The sequence below is a fragment of the Strix uralensis genome, chromosome 3, assembly GCF_047716275.1.
Source record: "Strix uralensis isolate ZFMK-TIS-50842 chromosome 3, bStrUra1, whole genome shotgun sequence".
NCBI lineage: Eukaryota > Metazoa > Chordata > Aves > Strigiformes > Strigidae > Strix > Strix uralensis.
In genome coordinates, this window is record NC_133974.1 from 20,346,738 (window position 1) to 20,369,476 (window position 22,739).

Consider the following 22,739-nt stretch of genomic DNA (forward strand, 5'->3'; position numbering starts at 1 on the left):
AAATGATTGAACACAAAGCTTAAAAAGCTTTGTAAAATTATATAATTAGGGAGGACTGAGCAGAACTGGATCTGGTCTGCTTTGGGTAACTGCTGTAAGTTTCTGACAGGTCAAGACTGCGGTTGTTATATATGTCAGAGCCTACTTCAGTGGCATGGTAGGTTTTATTCAGCAAGTGGCGCCAGAATAATGAAAGGTAGATGATTGACCAACAGTGAACTGTAATGTTGGGTGATGTGGACCTGTGTAGCTGGGATCAAAATCCACTTGAGTCTGTTGGATGGGAGGGCAGGTGACAGTATTTCTTGTATTCCATTTAAATTCTATTCTTATGCTTATCCCTTTATATTATGGTGACACTTACCTAAAGTGTCTCCTTTACTTTTTCTAATGTCTCTATTTACTGCCTGTAAAAGGTACTAACTTTACTTTTAGAGAAATGACTCCAGTGGGTGAACTGGTGGCAGGAAGAACATGGATAAGTGATAGTAGTTACTGAGTTCTGTTAAGTTCTGGGTGTGCCTCAATCCACACCTGAAAGAGGAAGGTAAACAGAGCCCTGGGTTTCTGCATGCACTCAGACTTCCTGGTTGTTGAAACTGCAGGGTATTGGTTAGCATCTACACTTCTGATGAGGATTTAGTTTTTATATTTCATATATTCTTTTTGCTGTTCATACTTGTTTTAATAATACTTGACTGATGGAAGTGTCTCCAGAGTAGTTTCAGGTAGGGGTTTTTTTGCCTTTCTTTTTTCTTGTTGTTAAAACTCAAATCATCGAGCTTCTAAGTAGAATAGTTTCTTTCTCTATCTTCCCTCCAAAAAACATATTTGGGGAGGGAGAATTTCAGTAAAGGGATTCAGTGTGAGAAAACAATGAAATTACTGGGTTGTTTTCAATTGGAAAATCACTTACAGCTCCAATGTAACAAGTATGGCTTTTTTGTTCTCAATAGTATAAAATCAAATAGAGGTCTAAGTGAGAACACTTACTTTGTACAGTGACAAACTAGACTGCGTCTTTCCTGCGCATCTATTCTGATTTATTGCATAAGTTGTCCAGATATCAATTGGTTTCTTAGTATGTTTATGGAGGTTGCATGTTATGTCCTTTTTAAAGCTGTTACTTATTAAAGAGAATAAACTGTATCTTTCAAGAAGTCTGTATAAACAGATTTTTGTGATACTTGATGTTCAGTTGCATTCTTTGTAGTTTTGCAGTCTGTGGCATTTTCTGAAGGAATCTTTATAATAATTGACTTAAAATTTTAGGTTCTCTCTAAATCTGTAGATGTGACAGAAATCACTTCTTTCCTTATGTAAATCTTTAACTGTAGGAATTGCTGAAGCAAAATCAAGGGTTGTTGAAGTATACAATCCCTTCTAGCTTAAAAATCTGCAAATTCATAAAAAATTAGTAATTTTCTACAAGGGCAGGAATGACTTTCAGTGTCCTGAGCAAATATATTGCATGTGGAATCAGCAGTCTGTGTTCTTATATCCACATTTTTTCCTTTTGCATCTAGTCCCAAAACGATTATATAGTTGTTAAGGAATGTCTGCAGGCTACTTCGTTCCAGCAGCAACAGTACAGTTAATTGTTCTGTTGTGTGTGACATAACTCTATAAAAGAGTAACAAGTACTTGTAGTTAACATACGTGTTTCTTTTCAAACTCTCATTAATAACTTCCTTCCTGTTATGTTTACCTTTCAGGCAGATTTTTTTTTTTCCAGACTTACTTCTTTCTCAGAGGCTATTACTTTAAGTTGGAACAACTCTTCAAGTGGAGCAGTGTTTGGAGGAAGATAAATAGGATGCTTCATCTGTCTACAACTTCTACTTTTTTTTCTGTGTTGAAACAGCTGGCAGTGGAAAACTGAAAATTGTTATGGAAATAGCCCTCATTGAGAAGTCCTTTTGAGTGCTGCAGTGAAAATTGGTATCGATTTGACCAAGTTGTGACCCTTTGCAAATCGCACGCTCTGCATGCAGAGTTTTCTCACTTGCTCGACTTGTAAAGTAGGCATCTAAAGACGGCTTCATGTTCTGTAGCCGTGGTTATCTCTCTAAAGCTTTGACTGAACTGACTAAAGTTTGTGTCCTGCAGTTGGTTACTGCACCCTCATTGCTGACAGCATCATGTGTAGCTTCCTAACTCAGTGCTGTCAAAATGTGGGATTATTTGCTTGTTCCTTGAGTTCTGGTTGGTTGGTTTGTTTGTAAACCAGGATCACTTCAACAGTACTGGGTAGATGAAACTGTACAGTTACTCTAGCAGACGGTATTTTCTGTCCAGCAGACAGTATTGATGAATTTGGGGAAGCAGTGCTTAACAGGCAGTTGTTGCAGTTGGAACAGTACATCTAGCTCCATTCTTAGCTATACCTAGCAGAAGGTATACGGTAGATGCACAATGGATTAGATAACGGATTTCTCTTGAATGAGGAGGAACAAATGTGACCAAGGTTAAACACTTCATTGTCTCATTCCTCGACCATTTTATGTCAACAGTGCTTTAGGAATACAGTGGGACTCCCTTCTGCAAACCTTTCACTTGTTCTCTATGAAAGTGTAACTTTCAAGTTCTCAAGACAGGTTCGATAGTGCTTAGTTAGACCCAATAACATTTTTCTTAATACATTCAGTGATAAGACTACAACAGAAACTAGCTTAATCTTACCCATTCTCTTCTGCATTGGTGCTGTGACATAAAAATTCTGGTTTCAATATGAGGTAGGGATGGAAAAGTGGTTTCCAACTATGTAAATAGTTTTAAGGCAGGCATAGAACCATGACTTAAGTAAGCACTATGTGTTTTCCTTGTTTTTCTTTCTTTTGCAGAATAACTGGCACTGTCATTTCAATATTACATTCATATTGGTCTCTTAAAGTTTTTAAGAAATAGTATGAGAGGTGGTAGATAAAAACACTGTAATTTTCTATGTATATGTTTGGTAGGGTGGTGTGAAGATAGTAAAAGAAGAGAAAATCTGGAGTTTCTCTATGCCTGTAGGTATTCTAGGTAAGCAATGACACTGCAAAGGTGGTAGTGAAATCACTAATACTGGGTTTTTAAATTTTAATATGATCACGTGGGAAATAAGGCTATATGGGTAATTCCACAAATACTGTATACTGCTTGTGAGCATGTCACACAGCCATGAGAAGCTTGTTGTGGGACTTGCATTTCTATGCAATGAGAGTTATCTTGTGTCTATGGATTCCTGTAGGTTTGTTGCTAGTGGTTATTTGATTAAGAGGAATCATGACCCACAAAAAAGCTCCATTTAATTTGTCATAATGGAGGGACCCTTTCACTCAGCACTAGTGTTTGCCCTCTCTTTTACCAGGGAGAAAATGGTGTCTTTTAAGAAGTTCCTTATATAAAGGGAAATTAAGCCTTTCTGAAGGGCAACCATATCTAAAATTACTTCTGTGGGAGGCTGTGGCAATTACATTTTGGTTTCACACATCTGGGAATTAATAAAGTGTCAGAACTGTAGATAAGTACATAAAAAGTACAAGGAGAGATTAACACAGCTCTGAATCAAGTTTCAGCTCTACAGACTTCAGCCAAGTATCTAATCCCAGAATTGGTCCAGAGTTCAGAATTAGAATCTGAAGGTTTGCGATACACATACAGTTCTTAATGATGGATGGTCATTCAACAGCTAGGAAGTGGTCTGTCATTTTCCATGAGCATCTTCAAACCAAGTTGAAAGCAGAGGATAACATCTGTGCTGAGTGTTGAGGATTTTTGTACATGTTGGTTTGCAGTGTTGTCTCTTTCTGATGCACAATGAATTTTGGCCTTCACCACCAGTTCTGATAAAGGCATGGAATGGCACAAGATTCTGCATGTGAAATTCTGTGCCAACCTGTACTTCAGACTCCTTTTACTGTTACCAGTTGTTTACAGGAATTTCTATGTTATAAGAGAAAGTGGAGGTAGTGAGCTTATTTTATACATGTGCGACAGCAATGTGAGAAGAAACTTTTAGTAAATACCAAAATGTAATTAGTCATGAGAAGTAAAAAAAGTAAAATTTTTCTATTAATAGTGAAAAGCAGTGGCAGCTACCTCACTGAGCCTTTCTTAATGTTAATTAAAAGTAGGTACTATTTTTTTTTTTCTGTAAACATGGGCAGAGGAAAGTAACAACTAAATTCCACTATTTGAGAAAGAATGAATGACTACTGCGCTGTTGGGATCCCTAGTAAGTTTGATAAGTATGCTTAATTTTAGAGTTGTGTTTTAAAGATGTATGCTAATATACAAGGCTTAGAGCAATTTTTTTAAATGATAAAAATATAATATTAAAAAATAATTGTCTAACTACATAATAGCCATTAATAGACAAATCTACTGTGGTCAAATTACATTTAAAAAGACAAGCTTCTCTTGCATTCTGGAAGAGCAAATGACATCTCATACACATCATATCATCAGAGCAACCGAACAGCTTTCCAGAGAGGACACTATATGCTGGGCTCCAAAGAATGGCATAGATAGGTCTGCAAAATGCAGAAATCTGATAAACTTGCTTTCACTACTCTTCTGCCTGGAGCATCAAGGTACATTTCAATCTTGTTCCTTAACAGCATCTGTAGTGATAATTTGAAAACAAATATAAAATCTGTGTAAAATTGCTTCACACATTAAAAATTCAAGTTGATTCATTTCATTGGTGGTTTTTGACAATTTTCAAAACACCGAAGTGTTATAGAAACCTGTGTCACATCAAGTTTCAGGTGGATTTATAATGGGGTTTTTTTTTTCAGTCTCCTTCAGTCTTCAAACCAGTGCATGTTTAGTTGTTTTAGGGTTTTCAATCTGGAAATCTGATTGTGCAAGAAACTAAACCTTTTTTAAGAAGTTATTTGTAGGAACACATCATCAGAATTTCAAGATGTTCCAGTTTTAAGAAGTTAAAATGACATTTCAAGGCTGTCTTGAGACTCGTGGTGCTGTGCTGAGAGGAGGGATGGCTTGAGAAACATGTAGTTTGTTTTCCATTATTTGCTTTTATGGTTCTCTGCATAGTTCTTCGTGGTAGTGGAAAAGCTAATACTTTATATGCATGGTACAGACCTTTCTGTAATTATAATCTTAATCAACTTCTCTGTGGTGTTCTTTAATGTTCTGTCACATAGTGAGTATTGAGGTGAAACATTCAATAAATCTCACCTTCTTGAACTATATTGCACTTTCAGTTTATGTTATTTATTATTGTATGGCATACAATGCATGCTGTGCGTCGATTTGCCCTTTACTAAAGAAGTGTAACCATCTGCTGCTGCTTTCTCCTCTTCATTTAGTGGCACATGGATTTAGAGTAAAGGATTTGCCTCAAATGGTTTGCAAATAGCCGTTTAGTTAGCATGCACTGCAATTAGTAAAAGTTCTATAAAGTATTAATAAATGAAGGATTATCTGTCATATTTAGATGTATGGTCTCCTGATACTGTATTCAACTTGTATATGCCAAATTACCGTAGAACAGTTATGTGCATTGTACATATATTTTATATTTAGTACAATCTATCAAATACCCAGTGCTTGTGTGTTCTGAATTCTGTGCTTTAATTTAAAGTTCTACCCCTGTTTCCTTCTCATAGAAATGCCCTTTTTCTCTTACTGGTTTGATCTAACTACCTATGGTTTTTATTTCATGTGTCTATTTTTTTAAACAGGTCTCCATTCTTGCATTTTGCGCTTATTTACTATGTATCACTACGTATGAATTGCTTTTTGTCCTATTCTCTGTTGTTTGGGTGCCTTTTCTGTGTATAGAATATCTAGATTGGTGACCTTTATAATGCAGACTTTTTTCCCCCCCTGTCAATGTAATTTTAGCCTGAGAGGGCCTTTTTCAGAGTTGCTGTCCTTCCTCTGGAAAACACTCTCATTACAATCGTTCCTGTTTTTCTTTCCACTGATGTAAGTTGGTCACGTCTGCTCATGGCTCTGTAATCAGGCACTCTGCACTAAAATCAGCTAAAACGTACTTGGAGACAGAACTGTGAGAGAGAGGCATGCGAAATGACCTCAGAACAGAAAACATGTCGTTCGTTGCTGCTTTTCCTCTGGACTTCTCGTTTAACACATCCTCCAGTCGCTCCCCTAGCTTTTGCTTAAGGCTTCTTTGTTCCTGCTGTAGTGGATGATGCTGACCTATTCATCTTCTGTGAACCCTGGACCAGTGGCTGGAACAACATGACCATATGCAGTGCTGCTTAGGTCTCTTCCCATTTTGCACTGCTACAAATTGCTATGTTGGGTGATGGGCTATGCCATATGTGCATAGACCATATGGTATTTTCTCCTCAATCTACAGTTGGCTTGTTCATCATACATTGTAATATTTTGCTATATGCCTATAAGTTCAGTTTGTCTTTCGGAAGCTGTTTTTATTTGCTAGAATTAGAGGAACGTACTTACATGAAAAAATTAATTTTGCAATAAGTAGTTATTGGTAGTGAAAGATATGACATAATGGTATAGATTCAACTGAAGCTAGCCCTTAAAAGGAAAATGCTAAAACAAAGTCTCAATCGTTATTTCTAAGAAATTGAGCAATGTAACTTGTGGCTCATTTTCATTAACATCAATATGGGGAATGAAGCTTGGAAAACTTGCCTCCCAAAGAGTTATGTTTTCATGAGCACTGACTTTTGCCCTTTAACAGAGAGAAGCACGTTAAATGCGCGCTAATTATGAGTTTTGCAGCAACTTGGCTGTTAACTTGAGGTCTGTGTCTGTATCCACATTCTGCATTCTTTGAATTTATCTTGGTATAATATTTTTAAATATTTTAAACAGCAGATGTGCAGTGCTTATAGATTTGTGTAAATGTTGATGCACTGTATACAAAATATGTCTCCCATACAATGATCTGTTGACATTATTCTCTGTTGCTTAGCTTCAGACAGTAAAGTCATGACATGTGCTGCTGTTTGGAGGATGCCGAAGGAATTGGAATCAGGCAGTCATGAATCCCCTGATGATTCATCAAGCAACACTCAAACCCTGGAGCTACTCTGTCACCTTGACAACACAGCCCATGGCAATATGGCCTGGTAGGATTCTGCATATTTTATACTCCTAGAAAAAACCTAAAGGATAGACCTGTGCTGTTAGTCTTGTGCAGATTTATATTGTAGAAGCTATGCTATACACTTTAAAACTATTCCTTCTTTTAAAAAAAAAAAAAGGTACAAATTGGATTTTTAGTCCCAGATGTTTCATAGATTAAAAACATTTATTATAGTCCTGCAAACACATATGGAGTAACAGCCTGTGTACTGTTTTAATGTGTTTCTCCGCACCTGCCCCCATCTAAAACCTTTGTTGCACAAAGGTATAATACTTAGCATTGCAATCTTTTTATGGAATATAAATTTGATGTTGCACTTCAGTCTTTGTTTTTCAGTCTTCACTCAAATGATTTGGCATAAGTGCAAGTAATTTATTGTTTGTTAAGGGTAAGAATTCATTATATTATATGGTCCTGTTTAACTACCCTTTTCTGTTGCCTAAAAAAAAAAGACAAGGAGAGTTGCAGTACTGCAGAGGGTATTACAGAGGTTTGTTTCCATTTCCTTTCTGTTACGTAAAAGAAAGTTAAATTTGTCCACTGCGTATTTGCAAGTTCTTTGCTTTATGGGTATGTATGTGATGTGTTCCCACTGCTTCCTGAACAAGATGCAGGGCAAAGAAATGTTAATACACTCAGTCCATATTTTACCAACTACAGTGTTGTTTCACATCATTTGAGACCACCTGATCATCTTCCACTGGCAGGAAAAGTTGAAACCATAAGGATATGGTCTGCTGTAGTCCCAGGAATGTCCGTCAGAAAGAATACAGAGTAGGAGCTGATTGTGCAAGTTTTACAGTCCCTTTCACAATTATCAGAGAATTTTAAGAAAAAAATGTGGAATAACAGAGCAGATTTTTTTTGTAAACGAGATGTGACAACTCTGAACTGAAGCCGAACAAGGATAATGCAATGTCAGTGCTGTATATTGCTGTGAATGTCTTACATGAGAGTGGAAAGGGCCTCTTTGGTTTCTGTATTCAGATACCTGCTGTGTAAGGTATCCATCATAATCTCGTTATACTTAAATATATTCTAGTAGGAGTAATTTTAAGTTATATCAAAAGGGAACAATACTTAAAATGAGTCTCAGTTCCTTTTCAAAATCTGGCTGCATAAAAATTTCTTTTAATTAGCTAGCTAGTAAAAAAAGGTAGATTTTAGAAGTGATAGTTAATTCAGTTGATTATTAATTATGTCATACACTGTACCATAAGTTTTAAGCATCTATTTCTAGGCACTAATTTCTAGTTTGAGACTTTTAGATTAAATTTCAACTAAAAAAAAGAAGTAAATAGAAGGTAATATTTATTAGGTGATTCTTGGACAAGATTAGACGTATCACTGTATTCAGAAGTGTGTTGTTTAGGCTACTTTTTTCTAAAATCTTGGCTTCCTGAATGTTAAATTTCTTCATGGTAGTGTCTTTTAATTATTTTTTTGTTTGTTTTAATCTTCACCTTTTACCCCTTAAGATATGTACTTACTGTCTTTTAATTTTCCATAATCTGTTTCTATCTGATGCTGGGATTCCAGAGCTCTGTGTGGTAGCCTGATCACCAGAGGAGGAATAGGGGCCATATCACTGCTTCATATCATTTATGTGAATGCCAAAAATCAGGTTTTTTCTCTAATATAGCTTGTAGTAAGTTCATGTGTAATTTTCTGTCTCCTGTCATCTGACTTTGTTCACTACTAGTGATCACAAATATCTGCTACCATTTAATACCCGTTAACTATGTATGTGTGTATATATACACATAAAGATTTGAAAATGTCCTGTGTTACAGAGAGATAAAAAGTATAAATGGAATACTTGGCATTAATACCTCTCACATCATCTCAGGCAAGCACAACTGAGGTAGAGGATCTTGTTCTAGAGCAGGCTTTTCTATTCCTGCCTCAATCATAGTGGAAACAGCTCACATAAATGAGTAAAATAAACGTCTTGTGCCAAATGTGTGTCACTTAACAGACCATGTCCCACTGAGTAGTGTGTTGACTATGAATAGCAACTTAGATGTTCTTTTCTATTATACATTTCAGATGAAACTAGTTTAGACACTGATGGTACAGTCATTAGAACCAACCATAAATGAAAAGCAATTTTCCTGAATGCAAAGTGTAAATACTTTTCAAGCCTCGATGTGAAACCAACATTCTGGTGTACACAGTTGCTTTGTATGAGATCAGTGGTGGTCTGGCACCTGACACTCACAGTAAGAAGGGCAACGCTTATTCTGGCTCTGTCACTTCCCTTGCCATTAGAGCATACTCTTACACATTTTACTCGCAAAACACAGACTGAACACTGAACCCAGGGGTTCAATGTGACTATATGAACTTTAAGGACATAGTTTAATCCACAGAGCTCAGTAGAGCAGTGTACCACAACCGCTACCCTCATTAAGGGTGGAAGAGTTTTGAAGTCTTGATAGCTTTTGAAATGATACATTTTAAACTTGATAAAGACTTAATTTTTTGAAGTTAATTTTAAAAATGAGTCAGAGTGCATGCTTAAAAAAAAAAAGTGTAAAAACATAAACTGGGCTTTTATCACATCTTCTGATGCTAGACAGGGAAGAATGCCATAGTTGATAGTACAGTTTAGCGATGCAGGGTGTAATGTTGGTATCGGCCTTTGCATCCCCTAGTATGAACTTCTGTGACTCCAGCTAGTAGCTCATGGGAAGGGGTTTTGTGTGTCTTGGCATCCATACCATAGGTGCTTCACAATATTCATGAATCTGGGTTGCAGCTTATAAGTAATTGAGATTTGACTGTAATTAAAAGGAAAAACCAAAATATCTTGAAAACGCATCTGACTCTGTACTGTGGCATCTACTACCTGTGTCTGGGCTTTATTTGCTTGTACTGTTGTTCATGTGTTCCCTGCTCTGCTTTATTTCTTAACTTTTTTCTTTAAGGTTTATCTTTCTGAATTGTTTTTCCTCTTCCATTAAGAAAGCTTGATAGTTGAAAAATCGCCTCACAGATTTTTCTATTTCTAGTATTGTGTACTAGGTAACGCAAGGGGGGATTTTTTTTTTTTTCCAGGTCTGGCGTTTCAGGTATTGGTTTTGTTCAATTGCTTACTGGTGTGAAGAACAACTGATCCTGTGTTTTCTTACCTTTATCTAGTCTCCTTTATGGAACACTGTGCTCAAATGTCTCTGAAATTTCTTATTAAAAACTAGGAGGGACATATTTAATGCCAGTTCTCTTCTGTGAATCAAGACCAAAAGAGCATTTCCAATCGATTGTGACTAAAATCCTAAACTTTCCTCGCATGTTTGAACACTGTGCCCTTCCTGCTCAAGATCTTTGGAAATAATTTTCTAGTCTTGACAAAACCTTTGACAAAAATATGATCTCCAAGACATTACAGGCAAGTGAAAAAGAAATGTGCTTTTCTACTGTTCTATTTTATCTGGATTGCTTGAGTTACTGTATTTAAAAATTAAGCATTAACTAGTCACTTTCAGTTACTGAGATTGTTTACTGTGTCTAAGCTTCGAATCTGGGACCTGTCAGAACTTTTACTCAAACTCTTGTATGTAGTAGAGTTCAGAAAATTAAGCAGGTGCTTAAATTAGGTAAATAGGTCTGTTAATTGCTCTGTTTGGTTCAAGCCTAAGACTTTTTTTTCATCCTTTACCTACTGTTCCTCACATGAGACAAAATGCAAAGATTTCAAGTGTAAAATTCCCAAGTGAATTACTTCCACAGTGGGGGAAAAAAAAATACATGGAGATTTGTGTGTTTATAGAAAAAGCTTTTGTTTGTTTGTTTAATTTTGTAGATAAATGTATGTATTCACACAGTGTTACACATGTATAACCACAGGTATGTTGCTCTATGAAATGTTTTAAGATTCAGTAATTAAAGGAACTTGCCACTGTGTATCTTGCAAGAAGCAGTCCAAGGTACAGCCTGGATAGGAGAGACCAAGGAAACAGGACAGTATTTAATGAGATTTTGATTACTCCTCCGAGTGTAGCTTGGAGGAATCCCTAAAACTGTCTGTTAAAATCCTGAAGACTTACATTTTAGGAGTAAACTACTGTTCTTCTACTTCCTCAGTTTTCCTACAGACTTTTTTGATAGTAGATGTGACAGGATAGTCCTCAAAGGAGGAGGATACTACAGGCCATGAGAGGAAGTGTAATCTGTGAGATCTTGAATTTGGAACTCAGCGGGGACTTTTTCTTTTGTCAGAAGTAAGGGCGCAAAGATGGAATTTCTCCTCTGGCATCTGCTGGGAGCAGGCTTGCCTATATCTGCTTAATGGCCTCCTTTTTGCTTTCCAAATTTGGCAGGTATAAAATAGGGTGGATGCTGCTCGGTAGCAATGTGTGCCCTTCAAAAGTGAGGGGGAACAAGTGAACTAAGTTGGATGGTCGTCCATGGAGTAAATTTGGAATAAAATAAAAGCAAAATAAATAAGGGGAGAGCGTTAGATGGACAACATAGGTACAACTGTAAAGGGAAAATGAATGGAGATTACACTGACAAGAAAAGTGAGAGCTCAATTGTGGGAGGCCTGAAAGGTGAGAAATGAAGAATTCATGTTTTATATGGAAAACAATAGTTAGCTGCTAAAAAAGGTTGGGAAGGTATGAATATGTTAGGAATAATGATAGATTACTTCATTAAGCTTCTCTGCTTGCTGAAGTTGAATTTTTTTAGTGTCTCCCACTCAATCAATCCTAACTATGGATTTGCAAATATTACCACATCTAAAAGAAATTAAGGAGGAAGACAAATTACACTTTTTTTTTTAAAAGTCACAGATGTTTCAAGAACTCTGGGATGTTTATCACTAAAATATTAAACTATAATTTTGAATTCACAAAGGAGAAAGTTACTATAAAAGAGCTATTCCTACAGACTTTTAAGTACTCAGATCTTATTTGCTATTTCATTTAAGGCCTCCAGATAGAGTACTGAGAAATACCATCTCTTCTTTGACTGTGTGATTGCACAGTGTGGAGCAGCCTCATTAAGGCTGGCTTTCTACAAAACCACAAATTTGTTACAACAGTCCTTTCAACTTGAGTGGACGTTTACTTTATTTAAGATACATAAGATACTGTACATAACATATTATTGCCTCAGTTTCATCATGTTCATTCCATTAATGAACACAGTCACCTGATGAAAGTTAAGCACATCTGTAATTGATCTCCTGAAGACAGGCGAGTAAGTGTATTTCAGAATTGAGGTCCAGAAGTGTTTTACTTATTCTTTTTGGCCTTTAAAATAGTATTTTGAGAAAGAAACAAAACCCAACAAACCACAAAACATTGTCTCAAATAAAAAAGCCAAGAAGTAAGAGAATCTGAAACTCAAAAGAAAAGTGAAAATGCTGTTTTTAATAGTTCTAACACTTTCACATTGCATTCAGGTAACACTTTCATTTCCTGTCATGATGTTGGTAACATTAATTCTTCTATAGTACCCCTCTGATAGGCATCAGGTTATATGTTAAAATTCTGCCTTTAGTGTTTCATTTAAAAAGTAAAAAGACCAAAATAATTGGACTATATCTAATGAATTTAAACCTGGAAGTAACACACCTTTTAGGAGGATGGTATGTTTTATAGCAAAGAATGTGATAAATGCAATCATAATGTTTTTGGTATGAATACCTTCTTTTACTTTAACTCTTCATATGTCCCAGTACCAGAAATATAATTGTGAGGAAGGAGATCTCTTCGATATTTGTGTAGAGGTTTCTTTGAGAGTGTCAGGAGTGCCAATTGCATGGGCTGGGATATAAACTGAACTCCAGGTGCTTTTAGGTTAGTTGTTTGGTGGTGGTTGGTTGTTTTTTTTTTTAACAGCTGCCCAGCTGATACTAATTGTACTGTAGGCCTTTCATTTTTTTCACATAATGCACAAAATTTTAGAGCTATCAGGAGAACCATATCAGTGAAGCTTAATAATTAGTGACAGATTCAAAAAATGATCAGCATTTAAGAATAATTCTTTCACACCTGATTCATTCCATGCATTTACATTCTCCATCAGCCACCTCTGGTACTACAAAGGTGAGGTACAGAGAAAGTTTTTTGGAAGAACTTACTATATGACAAGTGTCTTCACTAGGAATGTAACTTACAGTTGCTTAGCAGTACTGTCACTCACCCCTTTATATTCTGATCCTTTCTAAAATGGCAAAAATTTTAACTGCATCTTATGTTCTACTTCTCTCTCTTCCCCCTTATTAATTCTTCTGTGATATCCTGAATTCGTTACAGGATTTTGCTCTCTTGAATCTTTGATTATCATTTATTGTAAATAAATCCATGTATTATATATAAATCCAAATGTTCAACCATTTGTTTTCTTTCTCACATTTTCTCTCTCATTTTTCCCTTTTATCATCCTCTAAAATGTGTCTGGAACCAGTAGAGTAATTTATAACTGTCATGTCTCTCTTTCATTCCCTTGATTGGTTTTGGTAATTTTGAGTGGCTAGTATTATGTAAGTTTAAAACTTTAAGCTATTCAATTTAATCACATTTACTAGGGAATAATTGCAATACATTAATTGGATAGTGAATTACTAAAACATTGTGTTATGTGCCCAGTTTATTATGTTAATTTTTGATCAGAATTTATTTGACTCTAGTGTTGTAAAGATGAGAGAAACTTCATGAAAGTAAAATCAGACATTGAAGCAAACACTAAGGGAAAAAGATGTTGTATTTCTTCTATGTGAACTTGCTCTATGTATTCAGTTCACTTATGACCACTTCTGATAAATTCAATAGATTTCATATGCTTAAAATGAAAATTAGCTTTGTTGAAGTCTTTGCAGTTGTTTGTGTTTACCTTCCATTCATAAGTTGTGATACAGAAAATAGTACAGAAATTGCGTTGCTCTACAAGTAAAAAATAATCGTTTTGTAGAGTACTATTTCACTTCTTCCCAACTTGAAAGTAGTTTTTTGCTTCAGTTCTCACTGTGCTGTCATATTCTCTAGTTTTACTGCCAAAATAGTTGAGATTTTTCCACTGAAAGATAACGGAGCTATTTTTAAAAGGGTTTTTTTCCTATTTATAATGCCACTTTAGCTATTCTTAGCACAAAAAAAAAAATATGGTTGCAGTCTGCCTCAACTGATTTTTCAGGTGAAATAGATACCAGCTGGTTTTATTTTCAGTTTTTATTGAATTGCTTAAAAAGTTAGTGGGAAACATTAAAAAAATAATATTGCAGAACTGTGGAAAAAAATTAGTTATACAGGAGAACTATAAATGTTCGTGAGGAACTAGCTTTGCACAGGTGTCCCTGTCTTCTTGGTCTCGGACTCTAGTTTGCTCTCCAAAACCCCATTAAGCATTTACTATTTAGAATGTTTTTTCCTCAGAGTAGAATTCTTTCCTAGCACAATATTCTGGGATGATTAGAGTGCTTACACGGTAGTTAAAAATTCAGGTCTTTGAAATGTCTGTTGGATGAAAAAATTGATCCTTGTACATTTGTAATTAAGTGCATCTATTTGGTAAAATGTATGTGAGAGTTAAGAGGTGCTTTGCAGCCTCAAACAGTCCATCCAGCCCAGTGTTCAGTCTCAGGCAGTGGTGATGGAGAGGTTATTTAGTGAGACCAGACTAGCTAGAGTCACAGCTACTTCTTGTAGTCTGTTCACCTCAAATTCCCCCAGTACCCAGAGTAGCTGGATTAGGGATGTTAGAGAGGGTACATCTGTGCCAGGTCCGTGTAAACCTTTATCATTCTTGGTTTTGCTCTTCTTCTGAACAGAAGGAGTGGTGACTTTTCTCAACTATCAGTGCAGATCCTGGGCAATCCTAATTTTTTTAGGCATGTGTTTCAAATCATTGGAGTGTGTTTGGAGGAATATTCTGTTTTGTTGGGTGTTGTGTGTCTGTGTCCTGTCCTGCCCCCCCCCTCCCCGCCCCTCCAACCATGCATATCTTGTTTATTACAATTAGCAATAAATTAGTAAGGATATGCTATATCTATCTTGCCATCTTTTAAAATATGCCATATGAAAATATTCAAATTGCCATGTCTGCCCCCCAACAAGTAGATATGTGTTTCCTTAACGAGTCTGCAGAGATTGCTTTTGCCCACTCCAGCAGTTTCACAAACAAGCTTGCTTCAGCCCTTAATCTTTATGTTAGTACATGGAAAAAACTATTGGCATCATGTGACCTCCAGAGGTTGGACAGGACTTCTACCTGACAGCTTGCTGTGTGCTTTCCTGCCAGACATTAATACTACTAAAAAGTTTTTCCTAGGTTGACCACCTACTGATCTTTGACAGATGAGCTGGCTATATGTTTCTTTCACGACATGTCACATATCCATAATATTCACTTCGAGTTTTTTTTTAAGCCCTGTTCAAGCAACAGAATGGAAATGGTGTCCATGGCAGCAGCTGTTCCACAAGCAGTATGTTGTAGAACAATAGAGGTTATGTGACTTCTGTCCATCTGCTTTGGAAATGAATCCTAGCCTTACACAGTTTTCCCACCCCCCCTCCAGTTTCACTGAAGAAACTCATATGTGCTGGAAGGTTCTATTCTTTCACATGTGCTGTTCATTGTATATAGCAGTTAATTCTGGGTAATAGTAATCTGTTGTCAGCGTCTGAAATGTGTTACTCCTTACTCTGAAGCATTTTTCCTTTTGGTGTTAAGAAAGAAGGTGAAAACAACTTTTAATACTCATGTAGATCTTTAAAATATTCATACTTTTTCGAACAGTTCCTCTTTGGACATGTTTCTTGTCCAAAGCGTGTTGTCACTTGATTCATTTTCATATTAATAAATAGGTTTCAGCTCTTCAGTAAATTGTTCCTAAAACTGTTAAAAATATTTGTCTGTGTAAAAGTATCTGCAGATCCTCCAACCAGATAAACAGCTTTATGCTTAATAAAGTCTTTTTCTGGCATGGGATATGGAGTTCAACAGGTATCATTATGCTGCCAAAACACTACATTGCTATAGTAATTTAACTGCATATATTCTAGACCTTTTGTTATTATAGATAGGTCACCAAAAAAACCCTACAGCTATAATGCATTCTGCTGTCTCAGCACACCTATCTCACATGGACTTGTTCTAAAACACTTGTAAAAAGGAAAAAGAACTTCCAGAATGTTTTAAAATAGCCATTGAGTCCTCAGATATTTTAGCCATCAGTAGGATAATTAAAATACTACTGTAAAATATTCATCATGGTAATGTGACAGAAACTTAACGTAACTTTTGCAAGAGCTGTCCTATGTGTGGACGTGTATTTAGCACTTGAGGAATATGGGAAGGCATGGATGAAACATAATAAAGTTAAAAGGGTTTTGTGTATTTGCCTTAAAGTGTTATTTGCAAGTGTTTCTGCCATAATATTTAAGTATTCTTGTTCTAAGTAATCCAGTATTCATTACTTTGAGGAAGTACTAACTTTCTTACTCTGAAGAATACAATCGATTGTATTTGATGTTTCATAGAATTTCAGAAACAATTCATAACCTTTTTAATTAACACCCACCCTCACCCCTCAAAAAGCTCTTCTCTCTCCTCCAAAAGAGAATAAATAAGAATAAAACAGCCCCCTAGGTTACAGTTAAAAAACAAACAAACAAACCCCCAAAAACCACACAGAAACAAACAAACAAAAAAACCCCAAGAAAATAGTGGGAGATCTGTTGGTAAGCTATCTTTTATATAGTAGAGATGTTATGGAAATATCCTGTGACTGTGCATTCTTAATTGAAGACACATTAGTATTTAACAGTACTGCTCTGGTCAAACCAAACCAGTGCTATAACTTCCAGCCTAATGGAAATCAACACAACAGGGGAAGCCAGGGGTTATAGTCTGTTCTTGTACCCTGGTGTTGTTATAACTGTTTATCACCACTTAAAAGACTAGGAAATGTGTTGTCTGTATGTGATAATTCATTTGTCAGTTACTCAGGTTTGATAGACAAAATAGCTGCAGACAGAATTGAGAAAAGTACTGAGGCACTTTGGGAAGGACAGGCTGGGATGATGAGGAAGAGAGTGTCCTCTCTGAGGGAGAGCTGCTGGAGTTCATGGAGCTCTATCTGGGGATGGATGATGAGACAAATGAGGGCTTGTGAGTAAGGATTAAAGAGCAGACTGCTACAGATGGCACAGTAGGCTACATCATCAGGAAGAACAATTAGATAAGGCCTTCTGCAGACAGCTAGAAGTAGCCTTATATTTGCAAGGTCTTGTCCTTGTGGTGGAGTAAACCACCCCAGTATCTGCTGGAGAGACAACACAGCAGGGCATAAGCAAGCCAAGGGAGTTCCTGGAGAGCATTGATAACTTCTTGACCTCAGTGACAGAGGAGCCAATGAGGAGAGATAAGTCTTCTGGACCTCATACTTACTTATAAAGAAGGAAGAGCAGGTTGTGGATGAGAAGGTCAAAGGTGGCCTTGGCTGCAATGACCATGAGATGGTGGAGTTCAGGATCCTGAGAGGAGGAGGCAAGGCAAAAACCAAGCTCGCAGCCCTTGACTTCAGGGAGACAGACTTTGGCCTCTTCAGGGATTTGCTTGAATAAGTCCCAAGTGGTCGGGTCCTAGAGGTAAGAGGGGTCCAAAAAAGCTATTTAATATTCAAGGATTGAAACTCAGGAACAGTCTATCCCAACAAGCATAAAGTTGAGCAAAAATCCGGGTAATATGCTGGTTATGCTAGTAAGAGGTGGACCTTAGAGGAGAAGGCAGCATCCTAAAAAATCTAGCATATCTTTTACGTCTTTGAAAGCAGAACTTTTTCTGGAAAGATGAACTAATATTCCTCATCTGTCTGGAATAAATACATGTGACAATAAACAGGCAAAATTCACCTTAATATCATTAATCGACTTGTCTGCAATACCAAACAAACATGGAGAACCCCCATGACCTTGATGAGACCATGCTACAAGACTACTTCATAGCATGTATTCCAATTAGTGCTACCCATATTTCTTACTCTGTGGGATTTTCATATGGACTATCTCTCTGAGCACAAAAGAAAGAATCTGCTTCACCCACAAGTCAATGGGAAGTAATTTAGGATTTCTTAGGTTACTGCAGTCTGAACAACTGTAGTTACACTCATAAGAAATCTCACCACACACTCTACAGGAACTGTCTGTGTATAGAACCTGGTGATGGTTTTTTTTAAACAATAAAATACACACAGTAGAGCATGGTTGACTGATGTCTCGAGTCTGAAAATGGTTAGTCATGGCTTCTTTTCTAGAAAGTACATCTTGCTCTTTACTGTTTCACACATTTAGTTACATAGCTTGTTCCTGCTTTGCGTCCACCAGTAATTACTCTTAGTGCTGCAAGTATATACAGAATGTAGGTAAATTGGTTAAACTACAGACTAGAGATGTTAATTCCCATTTCATGACTTGAAATATTACCAGTAACAGCTTTTGTCAGTTCATATGTAGAGTCTGTATAATCAATTTGCATGATTTTACTTTGCTGTTTTAAGCATTATTAATATGTAAACCCATGGCTAACCAGACATAAATCTGAGATTGTTAATGAACTATGCAGGTGTTCACATGTTGGTCATCACTTTAAATCATTAATAGCTCAACAGGAATTTAATAGTTGTTTCTACAAAATGGATATCCAGGAACTCCTACTTAAAATCAATGAGTCCTATATCTTGCTTTCTTGTAACAAATTCACTACCATGCTTTCTGTTAGACTCTGTACTCCTAGGATTCAGGATGTCTTTATTATGTTTACCTTTTCAATGCTGAAATTAATTGGGCCTGTAAAGCAAGAATCACAATTCTTTTTCTCACTATAAAGGTGTTTAATCGCAGTGTGGTAGACAAAGAGATGTAGTAAATACAAATATTGTGCATTCTGCTTTATGATTTTTTCAAAAAGTCTTTATGTGGTTGCCAACACTGTAGTATGATAATTTAAGGGAAAAAAAATTAAAAGTACTTTAGAGTTAAGTGCTTTTTCTGTGTCACCCCACAAGGACACAGTGAATTCTCTTGTATTTGTACAGCAGTTTTATTTTTCAGAATGTAAAAATAATTTAAGAACCAGAATAAAACCCAGCTGTCTTTGGGGTTCTTGTCCAAAATAATCTTTAACTTAATTTTTCATTCTTCTCAGCAACCTCTTAGCTAAAAAGAGGCTAAAATAAATTCACCTTATCTTTCAGTTTTTTAGGAAGGTATGGTTCTTGTTTTACTGTGTCTTGCGGGGTTGGACACCAAAATATATCTCAGTGGCTGAGAATTTTGAGACAAAGCATAACTTACATGTGCTTCCTGCATCATGAACTTCAATGCATTGCAAAATAACCAGAACTGTATTCATTCAGAAATGTGGCCACTCTGTAGAGCGCTTGGATAAGGAGTAAGAATTGTGGGTTCTAGGTTGTCCTCAGTCCAATCTCCTTCCTATTTTAATAATGTCCTAATTATCTGATTAGCAGAGTCATCTTTAAATTTGAATTATTGTACTGCAAAGAAGGCAGGATATTTGAGTCCATAATACATGAATTTTTCTGATGGGTTACATTGAGGCTGCAGGATGTTCTGCTGAGTTGCCAAATGTTTACGTGTATTTTCCATTTTGCTGTGCATGAGAATTTTCAGTCTAGCAAAATTTTTCCACTCATAGAAATAAATGGTTGTCACTTCTATAATTATGGTTAAGCAGTAGTTAATGCTTGCTTTGTCCAACACATTGTGGCTGACTGTGGTTCACATCTATGAAAGTGTTTGCATGTTGCTTTATTCTTCTTTAGTCTATAATGGAGAACTTTGAGTTGTTCATTTGTAAAAGCTCAGTACGTTAATAAATGATGGTGTTAACTATCTTTTCAGCATAAAATACAGCTAATAGAGTCCTTTCATGTGTGCATTTGAGTGAATGTTTTAAATTCTCTTTTTTCTTTACTAGGAAAATGTTCTCTGTAGACATAATTTTTTTACCAAAAACTACCAGCTAGAATCTAATTTGAAGCATCGGGAGTCAGATGATAACACAATAGCGTAAAAGGCAACAAATATAATTGCTTGTCTGCTGTTTATAGATTATCTAAAGAGCAGCCGTGAAGTTGACACTCAATTTCTGAGTGGCAGCTATGAATTTGACAATTATCTTGTCCATTTCCAAAAACTGTAAGCATCAGCAACTGTTGGCACACTCAGGAAAATGGTATTGCCTGGTTTATCTGTTTTCCTTTTTAAAGGAGTGTCTGAAAATTGTTCTAAATGAAAACTTCAGTTTTTCAAAAATTTCTTTCTTGCTTTGAAAGCCTTTTTTTTTTTTTCAACTCACCAGTGTTCCTCCCCCCACCTTCTCCCCAGTATTTCATGTTTAAAATTCAGTCATGACTATAGAATACAGCTGAACATGTTACAAAGAGTGATTTGAGTAACCTTCACTTAGATGATAAAATCTGAATGATCACTACAACCACACCCATAAAACAATGAACTTTCATAAAAGACAAATTAAATAGAAGCACAATGGGCATCTCACAAGGACAGAGTGAATGTGGAGAGACCTTTTCATTCCAAGGTATGTCAGCTGGGTTATAATTGGCTCTAATTAGCACACTGTATTCAGCTATAAAAATTCTTTACCTTGAAACTCAGTGACACTCAAAGATGTGAGATTTCTTCCTACCTTTGAAAACATCAGAGAAAGTGCTTCCAATCAAGCTTTTATAACTGAAAGTTCAGTGATCAGTGCAGGAAAGCTGCAAATACATCAACAGACATAAAGAATATTGATCTCTGGCTGGAAGAACTCTTTAAGGTTAATTGGTCAAACCAGATTTCATTATCTATAATTAAAAATATATCTACATATATCAACACCAAATGCTAGTTATACTTTCAGCAATATGTAAAAAAAATGGTGGACTTCCAGTTGATTCTGGTCACATTTATTAAGATTTCTTAGTTATCCATTCAGTTGTGAGATGATCCTGATGTCTTTCAATTTTACTTTGGAAAACTGGATTGTGGAAGGTTAGCTGTGATCACATGCAGGTTATAATGCATTCATTTTTTTTAATCCTGTTGTATGTGTTCATAAAATGTTTTAATCTCTTTGAAGGATCTAATTGATATATCTGTGCAGCAGAATTATATGGAATTCTGAAATACCCATGCCAGTGCCAGTTGGTTACTTCTCATTATTATGGGCAACTGGTGATTGAATGGATAATTGGTACTGCTTCCTTTTTATTATCAACACTCATTTTCAGTTGCTTGTAAGTTTTCCCAAGTTGTTCCATACAACTTTAACAAGAAATGCTGTTGAAAAGATTGACAATACCACAGACAAAACAGCCCAATTTAAAGCAAATTGTAGAATCATTCTGGTCCCGTGTCCTTGTTAAAACACATTTGAAAACATGATGATACCTTAATGTGCTAAATGAAGTGATTTTTGTCCTAATACAAGAGGCCTTATGACATAAAAAGGCCTGAACCATAGGCCTCGATCCAGAGTTGACTTCTGAGTGAAGCTCCCGACCAGCATCATTTCAGCATGAAATACGACCATGGTAATATCATCTGAAAACTATAGATAAAGAATATATTTTTGGACCTTAAGCCAGCTGTTTCCTAGAAGACAGGAACTCCTTGGACACGCTTGGGATCCTGGCCAGATCCGGGATGCGCCTGAGTGAAGTGAAGCCAATCTACCTGGTGTTTTCATGCCCTTTTTTTATATGATTTGTTTGTTAAACTGTATAAAAGCAGGACCCTCTCACAGCGAAGATGGAGACCTCACCTATGAGTGGACGCACTGCGTAGGACTTCCCAATTGCCAGGAGCAGTTCTCCGATCCTTCGCTGTGACGGGGCTCCCTAGCTGAAGCACCCATCTGGATGATGGTAAAGTATTAGGGCAATTGGTGATGTATCTTTCTTAATCAGTATAGCTAACTCTATGTAGTAATGATTGGGTGCATTACCTTGCTTATTCTTTCTGCTGCTTTAAACTAAAGTAAAATAAGCTTATCTTTTTAACTTGGTGTCTGTGTCCTTTCTTTTGACCCCGTCAACTGGCAAAACAGCTCATTACAAATGAACTTTTAGAATTAGTTAATTTCCATGGATTGACAGTGTAATAAGGATGAAGGTTATGGTTCCAGCAGAAGATAGATGCAGAAGCTAGCCCTTTCTTTTATCTGCTCTGTTGCCTTAGGGAGAAGTTCAGTGGGAGCAGTCAGCCAACACACCCTTTTAGTTATAGTTCCAGCTTTTTCATTTACTTGGTGTTAATTTTCTTTTTTGGCATAGTTTTATTTTGTCTGCATAGTCTGGGTTCTCTGTAACAGCAAAGGGGTGCAGTCATCTGCTTGTGCAGAGTAAAAAGCAATGAAACTGTTCACAGGAGAAGCAAGAGGATTTTGAGAGGAAGATATCTGCTGAGAATAACCAAGGTTGTGTTTCACTTATGGTGTGAAAAAATGACACTATGTCACTTCTTTGTATTACCTGCAACTTCCTATTTTCTTTTCCTTGTGTTTTATACCATAAGATTACGTAGAGTCCCATAGCTTAGATCTAGGGCAAGCCAGGTCATACCCACTGCCTTAGGAAGGTAGGAGTAATGAAAAATTGGGGATA

At 36.4% G+C, this 22,739-nt stretch overlaps 1 protein-coding gene across 5 annotated transcripts in view; it reads left to right on the forward strand.

The window, feature by feature from the left end:
- The window catches only part of EIPR1 (EARP complex and GARP complex interacting protein 1), a 91,376-nt gene that overhangs the window by 38,261 nt on the left and 30,376 nt on the right, over positions 1-22,739 (forward strand). For 2 of the 5 annotated variants that reach the window (XM_074861632.1, XM_074861633.1), the window contains exon 4: positions 6,926-7,082. In XM_074861632.1, the coding sequence (XP_074717733.1) occupies positions 6,926-7,082 (157 nt within the window). The other 3 variants (XM_074861634.1, XM_074861635.1, XM_074861636.1) reach the window with 3 other exon arrangements.